Below are 16,221 nucleotides of genomic sequence, written 5' to 3' on the forward strand. Positions count from 1 at the left end.
TAGATGTATTTGTTACTTTATCATGTTTATAATGGTTTCCCCTGTAGGAAATGGCATTGGTACAGCCTTATTGAGCAAAGTTGCAGAGGTAAGACTGTTTTTGTTGTTGTATGGAAAACCTATTTTTTTAATTTGATTTGTTGCATTTGGACGCTTTTGATTTTTTTCTTCTGTTTTGGTTAATATCAGCTGTTTTGTGTTATAGCGTGGTAATAGTGCATGATTAAGAGCAGGACAATTTTTTTATTTGTTCAGATTGGGGAAAAAGAAGCAGTGTGTGCGGCTGCAGTTGTCTGTGCTAAATTGGAACACTCCCTCTCGAGACTTTTATGCTGCTAAAGGAGCTCAGGACCTCACTGTCACTGAAGGCTGGCACGCTATCCGCTTTGATGGACAGAACCTGGACAATTTAGCAAATGAAGCACCTAAAGATTGACAAGAAAACTATGCTCTTTACCCTTCTGTGCAAAATGGTGCTTGTTTTAAAACGTTTTTGGTATTTTTCTCCATAAAACAGCCTTAATTATATCTTGTGTGTGTCCTTGATTTAACAAATTAATTTACAGGGGGCGAAGGATGTGAAATACATATGAATTTAGTATTTTTGATGTGATACAGCTATCCCTTTTGATTTCTTCTTTTATAGACTTGAAATAGTATCGCTCAAAGTCCCATAAACACAGACCCCTACTAAATAAAACACTGAGTAGCATAAATCAGTGGTTCGGTACATTTTTATGTTTTCATGTACGTTTCTGAGGAACTGAAAACCCAGTGTATTACTTTCACTCTTACAGTGATGCAGCTACTGTGACCAATTAAGTAATGAAAAGGAAGAGATATTAAAACAACCTGTTAAGAATGAGGCTTTTAAGAATGTTAAGAATGCGAATTTTTAAAGTGCTGTACATGACTTTATGCTTTAAATGTTATATTTTAAACTCTTCCTTACATTTAAATTATTTATCACCAATCAGCAAAATGTTTCTTGACTCTCATTGGGTAAACCAAATCCCAGATGTGACATCACAGCTTTCCAGCAGGTTGCAACTGTGAGATACTCCAAAGGTGATTTTTTTGTTCCTGGAAGATGGCATTTTTAAAGTGTTGAATCTGTATTATGTGAGAATGTAAAACACAATGTGTCACCAAACTAAAATGGGCATTAAAGAATAAAGTGGGCCCTGAGAAAGTACTGTTGTTAAGTGGGTTATATGACAAGATTTGAGCTCTGAGCTTTTTTTTGTTGTTGTTGTTGTTGATTTAAACATTCAAATGAAAAACTGCTGTGCAAGCAAGTTCTGTGAATGTCCTTTTTTATTTGACTGTGCAAAGTAGTTAATAATGACAACAACAATGTCACCTGTGCTAAACACCGCTGAGCATCACTAGCAGAAATCATAAACGTGTTAACATTCTCATAATTTAGGGCATTCGATTACTGTGAAATGGTAAATAACTGGTAAATATATAGTAAAAAACCATGCAAAAATCTTGAGAAATGTATAAAATCAACAAAGTGACATGTAAATATACTCTGTGCTTATGATTGTTTCATTCTTTTTACTCAAGTGGCTCCTGCAGAAAAAATAAAAAACCCAAAACAAACAAAAACCGCACTGGCTGAAACCACACGTGTCCTGTTATTGTGATAAATTATGTATGGGACCATTAGAAAACAAAATATACCAACTGTGTGCTTAGGTGGAAGTGTGACTTTTGCATCAAAATTTACTTACTGTAACAGATTTTGTCCTGGAACCTATGACCGTAATTGATATTATACTGTCACAGTTTTCATTATGTCCCCTATAAATGATACCAGATTTATTTTTTTTACTCATTGTCTCTTTCAGAAAGATTCTGAAAAGATTCTTACTTTTCCGTCTACACATTAACTTCTTAGACATATGCGTTTCTGTCATAGTTGACAGACTGAGAGGGTGCCACAGTTGATCGCACGTGTCCTCTGGAGGATGGTTGGAGTGGATACGGTCTAAAATACAAAAGGCACGTTTAATTTTATTATATTAATTATACACCTGTTATATGTATAATATCTGGCGAATTAAACTTTTCAGCAACAGTTACATTTTTTCACTGTCAGTCATAATTCTGCAGGAACACAGCAGGCACGAGCCTCCACAAATGGCAAGCGTGGCTGAAGCCCAGCCAATATAAAGCGCCTCTCCAAGCTCATACCTGCAAGACAATAAGATTTATTTATATGACATTTTGATTGTAATATTTATTTAATATTAACAATTTTTAATCTATGTTATGTGCTTTCAGCTGATGCAGATTATATTGACTTACTTTGTCCCTTGGTAAAGAATGTCAAAGAACTGCTGGGTGATGTTTGCTGCGTACCAAGACACGGCAATCATGGTGCAAAGCCCTACAAAATGCAAAAACAAGTTAAATTCACAGAGTAGTGCACATATCTTTATAAAAAAAAAGAAGTCAAGTTTAAAAACATTAGGCCAGTTGTGCAACAAAAATGCTATCTAAATGTTGCATAAGATTTTTTTATATTCCTTTTTAAAAACTTTACAAGTTGTAGTTCAGTAAATTATATTAATTATGTAAATTAAAAATATGTTGTTAAATGAAAAATGTATATATGAAATATAGCTTTTTCAAATACAGGGGAAAATACTTTTTGGTCAATGAGATTATCCTATAACTGGGTTCACACACTGTTTTTTTTTTTAAATGGGGTAACCAATAGTGCTGTTGAAATGCATAAACTCTTATTAATGACGGTCCTATATCAGCAGGTTTGTTAGCGTAAGGATAACCTTTTGAACTAGTAAACCATTATATAATGGTGATATGATAGCTTGTCTTGTGAAAAGTAGAAATCGAAGAACCAGGCATGCTTATATTTAACCACGTGTTCTGTGCAAACATTCAGGAGTGTGAACTGTCTTAAATCTGTCACATGACTTTATGGAGGCTAGGTTGCATTTCTCAAGTTGTAAGTCTGGTTCAAATAATCAGGCAAAAATTTCACATGCAAACACTAAAATGCTTGTTTTAAATGAAAGTTTTTTTTTCATTCCTTTTTTTCATAGATCTTTCATCCACCCCCAAGTCTTTACCTTGCAGTAAAAAAAACACTCCTCCAACTGCAGCAATCTTCCCCTTTAGAACATAGTTTTCTCCACCTATTTTCGAGCACTTCATTCCTACAAGCGTAGCCACCAGGCCAAACGACCCAAACACAATTGAAGCAATCATCAGTGCTCGAGAGGCCTGAATGTAGCCTGTGTGCAAATAAAAGACAGAATAACATATTGATTTATACGTTTGTGTACCGTATGGTTATATCTAAATAAGTAACAAAGATTTAAGCAGTAAGTTGGTAAGAACTTTAGAAAAAGCTTTTTTTGTTTGTTTCTATTAAGCTTCATATAAAAAATTCTTGCCCTCAGATTTTCATTTGTTTCACATTTCAGTGAGAGGCTCCACCTTGAATCTCACAGGACAGACACAATGATATGAGTTGATTAAGTTCAGGCAGACCACAAATATTTTCAAATTATTCCACATTTCACAACTGATAAAATAGTCAGCAAATTGTAAAAGTATCTGTTGTTTCAGAGAACAGGAAATGTTTATCCTTTCAGGTCTGGGCAGATCTTGTGACCGGGCTGTACAGCCCATCTTGGGTCTTTTTTTAGTACCAATCAACCAGAATACATAGTATAGAAATGTGTGCCTCAGGATTGTAGGCAAGACTGATAACTGTTTGAGTACTACAAAACTCTTTCTCTTTGGATCACTTTGATATGGTGAATATTTATATGTCACTTCGCATAACTTGATTCTTAAACAGTAACTTAAGAAATACAAACCAAAGTAGATGCTAATTGCTAAATGGGCATTGATTAATTATAATTCAGTCAAAGTTTTTATTGCATTTGTTTTTTTCTGGATTTTCTATTGCAGTTACTCTGTTCACCAGTACTTAGTACAGTAGAAATTTCCAGACAAGTAAACAACCGACACACCCTGAACAAGTAAAATGTTGATGAAAACATTCATAAAAAGGATCAACCTTTTTTACCGTTGTAAAGACTGTTTAATTAATTTGTTATTAAGGATTTTTTTAAAGTCCTCTGTTATAAGAGCTGATTTTTACAACATAGTTTAAGATGGTTTCAGATAAAATCTTACTTGGAAAGTCTTGGGCTTGAGTAGCTAAGCCAGCTGAATCCTTAATTGATTAATTAATAAGTACTTAACTTAATAAAACTAAAAAACAAAACAAGAACATTTATGTGTTGACCACATACCAAGCAAAGATGGGAAATCACGGCAATAATTAACGCCTGTAGAGTCAGTTGCGCAGGACATCCAGAGGTTTTCATTGTTGATGGGGTGAGATAACATTACCATCAACTGTAAATTCCTTCCAGTATCGATTTGGAAGGGCGACCCTGATCATTATCCAACCGTGAAAGCCCAGAAATGAAGCAAAAGCTTCCACTATTGGGTTTATAACGAAAAATAGACGTAAACGTTCATCTCCAAACTATGTTCCCACACAATCTTGAAGTTGTTAGCCACTGAGCCTCAATGTGTCAGAAAAATTTCCTGCTAAGATACTACAAAAAGTACAAATTAATAATTAATTCCAGCTCACCCACTCAACATTCCCTTTATTCTGAGTTCTATTCAAACTTTTCAAAGACTCAAAATGTTACCCAACTTATGGGGCCACAGAGAGGTGCTTACCAATGTCTATAGATTTAAAGCTACATGTCACCTTTCGCCATTTGCTTTAAGTCCTGTGCCAATGTTATTAACTATTTATTGATGGGATTCAAGCCATGCTTTGGCTCCTCATTTCACTCTCTCTACAAGGGATGATGGTAACAGCTGTGGTAATAGGTGATGAGGATGCATAGTTGCATTATGACCCTAAGTCGAGTCTGCTTGCCTGTCTGCAAATCAGACAGATTCATTATTAGTCTTTTAGGATCCCAGCATTTAACTTCAAAATGTACTCTCTTCCAAACAGTTTTAAACTAAATTGCCTAAAATGAACATGTTATCTCTGAGCATTGCTAAAAAAAAGTTTTACTCGTTCTGTAATGGAGTGAAGTACCACCAACCCTAAAATGGTTTTGAACATTGCGTTTACACGCATGACAAAAATAAACTTACATGAGAAATTTGGCAAAAGGATTGTTTAGATTGGACAGATGCTGTTTATTTTTTCTGTCACCCCTTCAGATTACAGCCTGTGGCAGATATTGTATTTTTTTTTTTTTTTGGCTTTTATGAAGATTATTTGATTATTATTTCATATTAAGTTTAAAGCATTTCTTTCAGTATGATTGTAAAATTTGCTAAATCATCAAGAGAATAAAAATACATATATGAGAATATGCAAGCTATGCATATAATCCCAAGTACTTTTATATTAGTTACCTAATTAAATAATTGTAAACGGCGTATTTTGGAAGATGAAAAAAATATTATGTAAAAAATTAAAACTTTACTTACCTGGAAGAGCAAAAAGGGATGGAAAGTCACGACAGTTATAGTTCCCCGTTGAATCACTTGCACAAGACATCCATAGGTTCTCATAGAGATTAGAAGTTAATATAACACTGCCGTCTTGACTGGATTCCCTCCAGTGCTGATCTTCTAGTGTTATAAGAGTCAATATCCAACTAACAAAACCTAGAAAAAGTGCTACGACTTCAATGAGCGTGTTCATCTTGGCAGTAATTTTTATTAATAATTAGTAGAAGTAATAATAATTGGAGGAGCTCTAGTTGCGACTTCAGTATCTGATACACATTTTGGGAATGTGAGAACTGACTCAGGATTTTTTTTCCTCATGCACTGGTACCTGGACTAATATCCGCATTGCTTTATAGCCTGTAGCTACAATATACGTGTGCTAATCCCGCCCAAAATACATGACATTACACATGGTAGGCAAGTTGCCATAGAAATGTAAGTAAACAAGGAGCATGTTCATAAAACATTAACTGTTTGTATTATTAAGAATGTTTTGCAGCAGTTCCAGTTTTTTGTTAATCTCTGAATCTTGTCTTTCTGTCTGTGTCCTGTTTCTGAGGAGTTGGTAACTTTTAATTGTAATGAGGCTATTTCAAGTTCCATGGGCAAATACTTAGGGGGGAAATGCTGAATTAACAGTAAAGCAAACACTTGAAGCTGCTTAGGTGATTTATAAAGGACAGAAAAGTATCTTTTTGCGGCACTAGTTAAACATTAGCAATTTTGCAGCAGGAAAAAAGACCTGTTTAAATTCCTAACATTTGTAAATACTTTTTTTAAGTGATACAGCATATCGATCCAACAATGTCTGTTCTGTTGAAAGATTAGCTTGAAAAAGTGCAGAGCTGTCACCTAAAAGAATCTGCACAAAGGCCTGGCTGCTACAACTCAACCTTGTAATTCATTAGTGTCTACACATGAGAAAAAATGTATGGAAATGTAAAAAAGTCCAGAATTTATCTATACTGTACAATATATATGAAATGTATGTTTGTTTTAAATAAATTTTTTGCACGTGCAAATCTCCCCGACTGTCCCTCAGAATGAATGGTGATGTGTTTACCATCTTTGACTCAAGCAATTCTTAGTTTCTAAGAAACTTCAAATCACCCCTTAAAGTCTGTATCTTATCAAATGAGAATTCTCTTTTGCTGCCAGCAATCAAAAGCATAGTTCAAAGTACTGTCATATACTTACAGTACTGAAGAGGAATTACACTTTTAATGTTTTGTTAATCTTTTATCTCCCTGCCCTCCTCTCTATAAATTTAAATACTGATTTACTTGTGTCCGCACTGACCTCTTTGCTTAAAGGGAAAATTGAACTGAATTAGACAAGTAGCCGGACTTGATGTTTAAAATCAACCCTAACTCTAATCCCTTCATTTTCTTATTCAAGACAAAATAATTCAAGATACAATTTTATTTTTATTATTTCAACGATTTTAAGTGAAGGTGTTAAATTTCACCTAGTTATAGCAAGTTAATTTACTGCAAGCGTTGCATATCCCTTTCACGTTTCAGCTGTAATTACTGGATATGTGCCACGCTTTTGTACCCCTGGCTTTCAACTCTGCTCCAAATGTTGTTTCACTGTCAATGTTTTTAAATCCAAGTTAGCTTCTAGGCAGGGTTCCTATTCCACACCGTTCCTAGAAGAGATCTATAAATGTCATAAAGAAGTAGTCAATGAGGAGCAGCACAACCATTCAGTTAATGACAAAACTGCTGATAAGGTGTAAACGAGACATTCCTTAACTTTATTTCTGGATGATTATTTTACATCTAAATATAGCCAAAATCAAAGCATAGTCATTGTTTCTGACTTGTGTATGGGTGTGTGGTGATTTATATCTGGTACATTGTGGTTATATAATGATTAATTGACCTGTAATTAATAAGCTGCATTGCACAGATTGTTCCATGCTTCTCCATAGCTAGCCGTGCCAGCCACCATCTACTATTAGTAATATACTGACTTATGGATGAATCTGCTCTGAAACGGTTTGCTTTGCTTCAAATAAACTAGTAGGTAAGGAAGTAAATTCATTTATAAAGAAATTTTGCATAGAAGATGTGACTGTAACAGTAGCTTCTGCACAAAATTTGCATGTGTAGCTTGAGACTATCTGATTTTCTTTCATTTTCTATTTAAATTATTTTCATAATTGAAAATATTACTTAACTGAACAAAACTTTTGAAAATATCCCCTGTTTCAATTTTAGAGGATGATTCATATGTGGTTTGGTAATGTAGTAAATTCAGCAAAAGCCATTTAACAATGCAGCATATTTAAACCTCGGTCCGGTTTTGTGTGCTGAAGGTAGCAGAAATTTGACGAAGTAACTGCGTCAGTACTGGTTTTACTAGTACGGTACTCGACATTTCCCCATCCCTCTCTTTCTCTTTCTCTCTCGCACATTATTATTTTTTTCCACAGGCAATCACCATAACCAGACAGCATGTGTGTCTGCGTGTGGGTGCACTTGTTTGTTGATTAATTGCTAAACTTATGATAGCACAAAACTTCCAACATAGTGGTAGGTTCATCGTCCTGTCAAGCAACATTTGCTATGTAAAATTAAAGTTACAGGGTGATTGATTTTAAATTTCTTTCTCTGTACAAGGTTAAATTGCCTCTGAAATACGTATATTCCAAAACTTATAGCAAAAATTGTGGAAAATTTGCATGTTAAGGTAACACGCAATCCATTTCAGGAGCATTACATTGCAAGATAGAACAACAATTAATAATACATGAATTTCCAATTATCTTGTAAAATATCACATAGTTGAAGTAATCAAAAGCAGAACATACCTGTTTGTTTGTTTGTTTGTTTGTTTTTGTTTTTTAATGAAACAAGAACTTTTCACGAGGCTTAATTAGAAAGGAAAGTTATGGCAGCGGTTTTTAAAATATACCTTCTCAATACCATAGTTTTTAATTTTGTACAAAAGAATAGAATGTACCAGTTGTGAAATTTTAAAGTAACATAGTTAAATAGTTTATAAAGAACAAAGAAAAACTGAGATACAAATACAGTACTATTGCCTTAAAAGTACTGCCCAGACAATGAGCGGCTCTAGTGGAGATCTGCACTCTCTGAGTACTTCTGGTCTTTCTCTTTTATATTGAATTGTTCACAAACAATTGTTTTTTGTTTTGTTTTTACATTTTTGATAGTTACTTGTCCTCAATAAATGGTAAGCTGCATTAACTGTTAGCGTTTGCATGTTCTCTCTGGGTTTTGTGTTTTTTTCTTCTTCATCTTCATCGGTGTCCTCTTGACCGAAAACATGCAAGTTTGGTTAATTGGATGGATTAGCATGGATTTTCATTAGAAGGAAAATCAATTATTCGTATCCTGCGTTAATCAAGGTAAATGCAACAGGAAAAAATCATTTGAGTTTCAGAAATGTAGATAAAATAATTGATAATCTGTTGCTGTAGGGTTTGATTAAAACATCAAAAAGAAAACAGATTTATTGCAGGTTTGTTCGGGGAACACGTCATCAAATTTGTATCATGATTTTCATCATTATCAGATGGTTAATAATTTATTTCAATAATTACGCAGAATGGTGTAATTAAGGTCAGTATCAGTAAGAAACGTGTTCCACTCGAGACAAACAAGACAAATGTCCTTCAATAACATACTGTTCTGACCGACAGTGAGTCATTCATTTTTTTCAACTATTCTAGAAAATCCTTGTCTTTCTTTTCTCAGTAAGAACAAGCCGCCTCTTTGTAGAAGTGAGTAAATAATCAGTGAAATGTCAACACAGTTTTGCTGCAGCTGGTAAACGTGCAATGAAATTTAATCTGCTGATTTGGTCTCGGGCAGTACTGTTGTGTTGGTTAACAATGTAACCTTAGAGGAGGAAGGTCCTGGGTTTGATTGCAGGCTGGGGCCTTTCTATGTGGAGTTTGCACCTTCTACCTCTGACTAGATGGGTTCACTCTGGATGCTCTGGCTTCCCTCCCACAGTCCAAAGACACACTGATGGATAGATTTGGTGTTGCATTCACATTGGCAAACAAAGTAATTTTTTTGGCTCTTCCACATTTTGTCATAAGCACAAGCTGGACATTTGCTATATATTTTATCACCATGTATATTCATATAAATTCAAATGCAGGCCAGAAAGTTACAAATGAAAAGAACCAACTCTTGCCCTTCCGAAGGTTTTATTGATTGCTTTTAACTCTTCTATCTAAAATGTTTCCTGTAATAATTACTTAAATCCATCCATCCATCCATCTTCATCCGCTTTATCCGGGGCCGGGTCGCGGGGGCAGCAGCCTAAGCAAAGAGGCCCAGACCTCCCTCTCCCCAGCCACCTCCTCCAGCTTATCCGGGGGAATACCAAGGCGTTCCCAGGCCAGCCGAGAGATATAATCTCTCCAGCGTGTCCTGGGTCTGCCCCGGGGCCTCCTCCCGGTGGGACATGCCTGGAACACCTCACCCAGGAGGCGCCCAGGGGGCATCCTTGTCAGATGCCCGAACCACCTCAGCTGGCTCCTTTCGATGTGGAGCAGCAGCTGCTCTGCTCTGAGCCCCTCCCGGATGGCCGAACTTCTCACCCTATCTCTAAGGGAGAGGCCAGCCACCCTTCGGAGGAAGCTCATTTCTGCCGCTTGTATCCGCGATCTCGTTCTTTCGGTCAGTACCCACAGCTCGTGGCCATAGGTGAGGGTAGGGACGTAGATCGACCGGTAAATTGAGAGCTTCGCTTTTACACTCAGCTCCCTCTTCACCACGACGGACCGGTGCAGCGTCCGCATTACTGCAGCTGCAGCCCCAATCCGTCTGTCGATCTCCGGCTCCCTTCTCCCATCACTCGCGAACAAGACCCCGAGATACTTGATACTTAAATCTTGTTTCTTAATAATAAATACATAAAGAATAAAAACATATTACTACAGTGTCAATACAGATTACATTGCATGTGATTTCTATACAGTTAGCTTTTCTATAATTACTGAATAAAAATCTTACCAATGCAATTAGTGCAACATATGTTTTGACAACTTTATATTTCAGCTATGTGTTATTTCACCATGCTGTACTTTTCTATATATTCTATAAATACTATAGATATTACATCATAAGTAGATAAAATATTTGCATGCAAATTCTACATAAATAATAACAATATAATATAAATTAAATACATCAACAACAGATTGTTGTACAAATGACTGATCTTAAAAATTAGAAGTATATCTGTTTTGCATCCATCTAAATTCAAAGCAGTACACATCCCCCCCCTTTGGCTTCCACATAATTAGGGTCAAGGTCATTGGGCAACTTCCCCTTCTCTCCCCAGATATTCAGCTCTCCAAACACACCAGTCTCAATCATTTCCTCCTGCCAGGGTATTGGGACGTTGCCGGACGCAAAGTCATTGTAGAACTCAGCGTCCTTGTCATCCAGGACCACACCTTTGATTGTGCTGAAGGCACCCACATCATCAATATCTTTGGCATAGACCATTTTAGGATCGGGGACAAATGGTGGAGGTAGCATTCCTTTAGATGAAACACAAGAGATAAACAAATGAGCATCTTTTTGTTGCATCGTTTTCAATAGACATGTAATTAGGAAATACGTGCGCTTGTCGATGATATTTTTTCATCACCTGCTTCTAGACGTCCCCAGTTAATGTCTTTGAAAAATGGTTGATTCTTGAGCTCTGCGCACTCGTTATTTTTGAAGCCCAGTCGTTTAGTCGGGTCCTTCTCCATCAGGCCCTCGCAGATGTCCTTGCATTCTTTGCTGAATTTTGGTGTGTAAGAAACTGGATCATTTAGGATTCTGCGAGCTACCTCTTCATTCTCGACCTGAAGAAACAACATTATATACATTTTATTAGGCACAGAGAACCGTCAAGAAGGACAAGCAGGAGAAGAGAGGATGTATGTAAAGCACCTTTTCTCCTCGTACTCTAAAAGGTCCTTTGGCAGCAATCATCTCATACACCGTGACTCCCAGAGTAAAGTAGTCCACAGAGTAATCATACTGCTTCTTCTGAAGCAGCTCTGGTGCCATGAAACCTGTATTAACATGTAACACAGTTTCACACACAATAGTCCAGAAATGCAATCTACGTGTTGGTAAAGAGGTTTGAGCTGGCAGCATTAACCTGAAGGCTACACTTTTTTCTCCAATATGATAGTTTTTACCCCTCAGCCCTGAAAGGCTTATGTGGGCAGATGGGCATTCACCCAAGTTTGTGAATGCACAAACCCGAGAACAAGGGAACATAAGATTTTAAAATTGATATCAAAGGTGTATCTAAGGAGGCTGATAAGTGCAACTTTATCTTCAGGTATAACAGGAGTTAAATGACTTACCTGGAGTCCCAGCATATCCAGAAGTTGTATCTTTTCCTGGTGGAAGTTCAACAGCCAGACCCAAATCTGACAGGCGGACATGTCCTAAGTAAAAAGGCTTTGATTACAGCAGTAGCATATGGACACGAGTTTGGACATCATTTACCTCCTGGTCATTTAGGGCTTTGTGATTGGGCGCTACCTGCATGTGATTTCTCTTTAGGGTTGTTTTTTTTGTTGTTTTGTTTTTTAATCTCAGGACAGGTTTGGACAGAGACTAAAAGATTTTGGCAGTGAACTGACAATATAAACAGACAAATGGAAAACAGATTAAGTGTTGCAGACTTAATTCCTTACCTGCATCATCAAGAAGTACATTTTCTGGCTTCAGATCTCTGTATACGATTCTGTGCTGATGAAGGTGTTCCAGCCCACAGATGATCTGAGCTGTATAGAAACATGCTCTCTTCTCATCAAAACCAGGATTTTTTTCATCGACGTTGTACATGTGAAACCTGCAAGAAAGGAAATAATATTGACTTTTTTTTTGTACAAACTTATTTGTCGAGATGAGGGGAGTGGATCCTTCACCCATGTTAACTACAGAAACCAGCACGTAGTCTAGCAAGTCATAGTGTTTAGATTGATGTGTGCATATTTTTGCTGTAACTGATTTTGATCTAGCACCTTAAATCACCACCATTCATGATGGTCATAACCAGGCAAAGGTCTGTCTTGGTCTGGAAGGCATAAGCCAGCGTCACAATGAACCGACTGTGAACTTTTGCAAGGATGCGCTTCTCCACAATTGCTCCCTAAAGAGAAATTAAACATTAGCAAACATGATTAACGCAACAAAACCAAGAATGTGCAATGTCAGGAGGCCCTACATCTAATGTCAAGCCAAACAGATAATTTGTATTATTTTACTTCTATAAATTAATAATAGGTTGTTATACACAGGTCCATGTAAGCCAGAGAGCTTCATTGCCCTTTTTTCTCCGTATATGACATTCTGTCTTACTACTGCAGGAAACCTGAGAAGCAACAAATACTATTCATAATGGCTTTTGTACACTTCAAAGGATGCTTTGAAGGTTAACTTTCGGATTCTGATTTCTTGACACATTGCAGGTAAAGTACATAAAGCTATGTGCATGTGCAGCCTGTGCTGAGAGCAAATCAACCATTGCTGAAAACAACTGTTTAGCTGTATATGTTCATTACAACTCTGAATGCTTTCTTGACATAATGAGCCGCTTTGTGAAGTCTTAGCATTTTACCTCATAGCCTTTGCGTTTCTTCAGCCTCTTTTTGTCTAGCTTCTTGTTCGCATACATTTTGCCTGTTGCCTTTGCCTGACAAGCAAACACTTCGCCAAAACCTCCTTTACCCAGTACCCGGAAGTCCATGAACCACTCTTCATCAAACGGCTGGCTCTCCATCCATTTTAATTGAGCAAAACGCAGGAAGTACATGCTGTTCTTAAAGCCATCCACGGCCGCTTTTTCCAAGTGCTTGAGCAGCTGTTGTTCACTCTCCTTAAATAAGTCACCACGGACATTCTTGAGGTCTTCTTTAACTCGAATGATGGCCTTTTCCTCTAGGAAAGTGCAAAAATTCTTTGAAGCTGATTGATAGTATTTATTGACTATCAATTGAGCCTTCTGCAGTCTGTCCTTCTCTTGGCACACGACATATTCTTCAATGTCTTTCCACAGCTCTCCAGCATTTTTATGGGTTGCATCACTCTCCAGATATTGCTGGAAGAGACGCTTGCCGATGGGTTGCTTGACACACATGCTGTCAAAGGTGGTGTCTAGTGTTGCTTTCATGTGTTCACAATTGCTGATATGTGGGAGTTTCAGTCTGGCACGCATCTTTTTGTCACGCAGCGCAGCTGCTGAAGCTCCATCCGTGCTGCCACGGGCTGACACATAGGCAGAGTTTGCCACTACAGTCTCCAAGCCACCGATGTCCATGGCTACACCTTTGTCTGGCAAATGAAACCAAAAATGTCATTAAAAGTGCTGATAATAAGATTTTACTACATTAAAGGGGTAGCTAATGAAGATCAGTCTCTTTTGTAACACTGTCTTGAAAACTCTCATATCATTCACTAGACTATATTACAATTCTGCACAATTTTAAATAAATATTCTAACAAAAAATAGAACCCATATTGCAAGTTGCAACAATGTTTAAAATACAAATAAAACAATGCAATGATTTTCATACATTCATAAACCAATATGCATTCACAATAGACCAAATAAAACATCAAATGTTTAAACTGAGAAAATGTACAGTTTAAGAAAAAAAAAACTGAGGCAGATATAGATTTGATGGCACACCTCTATTGTAACGCTGTAATAGATGCAGTATGCAGTTTAGGACGGTCCTACTGAAATATGCAAGACCTTCCCCTGAAAGGACACCGTTTGGATGGAAGCATTTGTGGTGCCTTTCCAGATTTTCAAGCTGTTAATTCCATAAGCACTAATGCACCCCAGACCATCAGAAGTGCTCGCCTTTAAACTGAGAGCTGAATACAAGCTGGATGGTGCCTCCCCTGTTCACTCCAGAGAATGTGACATCCATGTTTTCCAAAAGATCATTTCAAATTTCAATTTCTCTGACCACAGAACAGTTTTGCATTTTCCTTGGTCCATTTTAAATGAGCATTGGCTCAGAGAAGAAGGTTACTTTTCTGGATCATGTTCACAAATGGCTTCTTTTTTGAGTGATGGAGCTTTAACTTGAAGTGTGTTCACAGACAGTGATTTCTGAAAGTGTTTCTGAACCCAGTCAGTGGTAATGCCTTTTTTTAATGCAATGCTGCTATGGGCCTGCAGATCACAGTAATCCAATATTTGTTTTTGGCCGTGTTCCTGGCATACAGACATATCTCTAGATTTTGAATCTTCACAATTTTTCATTGAGGAACATTATTCTGAAATTGATACACAATCTGTAGTCTCTTGCAAATCTTGGAACCTATGCCCACATTTACTTCTGAAAAACTCTGCCTAAGATGTACTTTTTATATCCAATCAAGTTACTGACCTGTTGCCAGTTAACCTAATTAGTTTCTCAGTGTTTAGTCAGCTGTTTCTTTTTACTACCACTTAATGCTTCAGCATTTTGTTGTTCTCGTCCTAACTCATCACGATAAGGTTGAAGTGAATCAGAATAAGTTATCTTATTCCTTTGTAAGCTGCCGGGGTAGTGTCGGAGTAGCTGTGTGCCATCTTAAATTTAAGTAAACGCTAAACAATGATCCTAAAAATGTATTATCTGTTTCTATATCAATTTAGGTATGTTGTATGTAGGTAAGAATCATTGATGGTGAAAATATTAAAATGCTGTTATATGCTGCTCCTTGCTGTTTAAATGACAAAAGTGAATGATGAGGACTTCTGACAGTGCTAAACTTGGGGCGCTACAGCTGCATGACGATACAGTCACACAGGCAAAGGATTTCGGGGACCTGCATTTTATATAGACATAAATCTCTATTCATTATAGAGTGATGTAGATGGTGTAGATTTATGTTAGGGGTAACATGAACTGCAAAATATGCTTTATGGATGCAGATATTAAAATGTCATATTAAAAGTATGACATTATTATTCCAAACATTCAATAGCTTTTTTACTCTATCAATGAATAAATCTATGCCCAACCGAAATAAGAGTTTTGAGAACGACACAGATATTTGGTGATTTAAAAATCCAATTTTCTACACCGGTTTTCTTTCACACACATGAAGCAAAAACAGATTTTGCTAACATTTGGTATGGGTTCTTATTTATTTACTCATTTATGCTCTGACTGGCTGCTCAGATTAACTCATTCTTATGCTTGTGGCGTTGCAAACATTTATGCCCTCTGGTGGACAAACTATAAAACATCAACACTCATAACACGGTTGAAGCATGTTTCTTCTTCCCTTTCTTCCTTTCATCCATCCATCCATTCGCTTTCGCCTATCCTTTCCAGGGTCACGGGGGGGTGCTGGAGCCTATCCCAGCAGTCATAGGGCGAGAGGCGGGGTACACCCTGGACAGGTCGCCAGTCTGTCGCAGGGCCTTTCTTCCTTTATTATTTTTTATTTAACGGCTATCATAAATGCTGATAACAGTACATCGGCGGCAGATAACTAACATCAATCAGTAATATCAGCTTGTTAATAAATTGAGCAATAAATGCATTAGATGTATTTACTCTACAGCAGTGGCGGAGCAGGGGGGGGGGCCTTACTGGGCTTAAGCCCGGGTTGTTTTTTCAGAAGCCCGGGGTCTTTTGGGGTGTAATTTTTTCATAGTTAGATGCCTGGCTGA

The 16,221-nt window shown here is 37.1% G+C and overlaps 3 protein-coding genes across 4 annotated transcripts in view; 1 reads left to right on the plus strand and 2 right to left on the minus strand.

The window, feature by feature from the left end:
• Positions 1 to 528, plus strand: part of LOC102197677 (diamine acetyltransferase 2-like) — an 11,976-nt gene extending 11,448 nt beyond the window's left edge. The window contains exons 4-5 of one of the 2 annotated variants that reach the window (XM_005735523.1): positions 28 to 96; positions 256 to 528. In XM_005735523.1, the coding sequence (XP_005735580.1) occupies positions 28 to 96; positions 256 to 436 (250 nt within the window). In that variant the 3' untranslated portion in view covers positions 437 to 528. Of the gene's footprint in view, positions 1 to 11; positions 97 to 255 lie in introns of those variants that run through there. The other variant, XR_001290401.1, reaches the window with a different exon arrangement.
• A 1,374-nt stretch (positions 529 to 1,902) lies between these two features.
• On the minus strand, positions 1,903 to 5,983 carry LOC102203835 (claudin-15-like). The gene is made up of 5 exons (XM_005735642.1): positions 5,518 to 5,983; positions 3,105 to 3,269; positions 2,317 to 2,398; positions 2,092 to 2,202; positions 1,903 to 1,996 (listed from the first exon to the last, which is right to left on the minus strand). The coding sequence occupies exons 1-5, from the start codon at positions 5,732 to 5,734 to the stop codon at positions 1,903 to 1,905; spliced, it is 669 nt and encodes a 222-aa protein (XP_005735699.1). The 5' UTR covers positions 5,735 to 5,983.
• Positions 5,984 to 10,790: 4,807 nt separating this feature from the next.
• On the minus strand, positions 10,791 to 13,860 carry grk1b (G protein-coupled receptor kinase 1 b). The gene is made up of 7 exons (XM_005735524.1): positions 13,162 to 13,860; positions 12,566 to 12,693; positions 12,236 to 12,393; positions 11,900 to 11,983; positions 11,475 to 11,599; positions 11,185 to 11,386; positions 10,791 to 11,074 (listed from the first exon to the last, which is right to left on the minus strand). Exons 1-7 carry the CDS (start codon positions 13,858 to 13,860, stop codon positions 10,791 to 10,793), a joined length of 1,680 nt encoding a protein of 559 aa, XP_005735581.1.
• Positions 13,861 to 16,221: the final 2,361 nt, after the last annotated feature.

This window comes from Pundamilia nyererei, unplaced genomic scaffold (genome assembly GCF_000239375.1).
Source record: "Pundamilia nyererei isolate P.nyererei 1_Seehausen unplaced genomic scaffold, PunNye1.0 scaffold00064, whole genome shotgun sequence".
Taxonomy (NCBI): Eukaryota; Metazoa; Chordata; class Actinopteri; order Cichliformes; family Cichlidae; genus Pundamilia; species Pundamilia nyererei.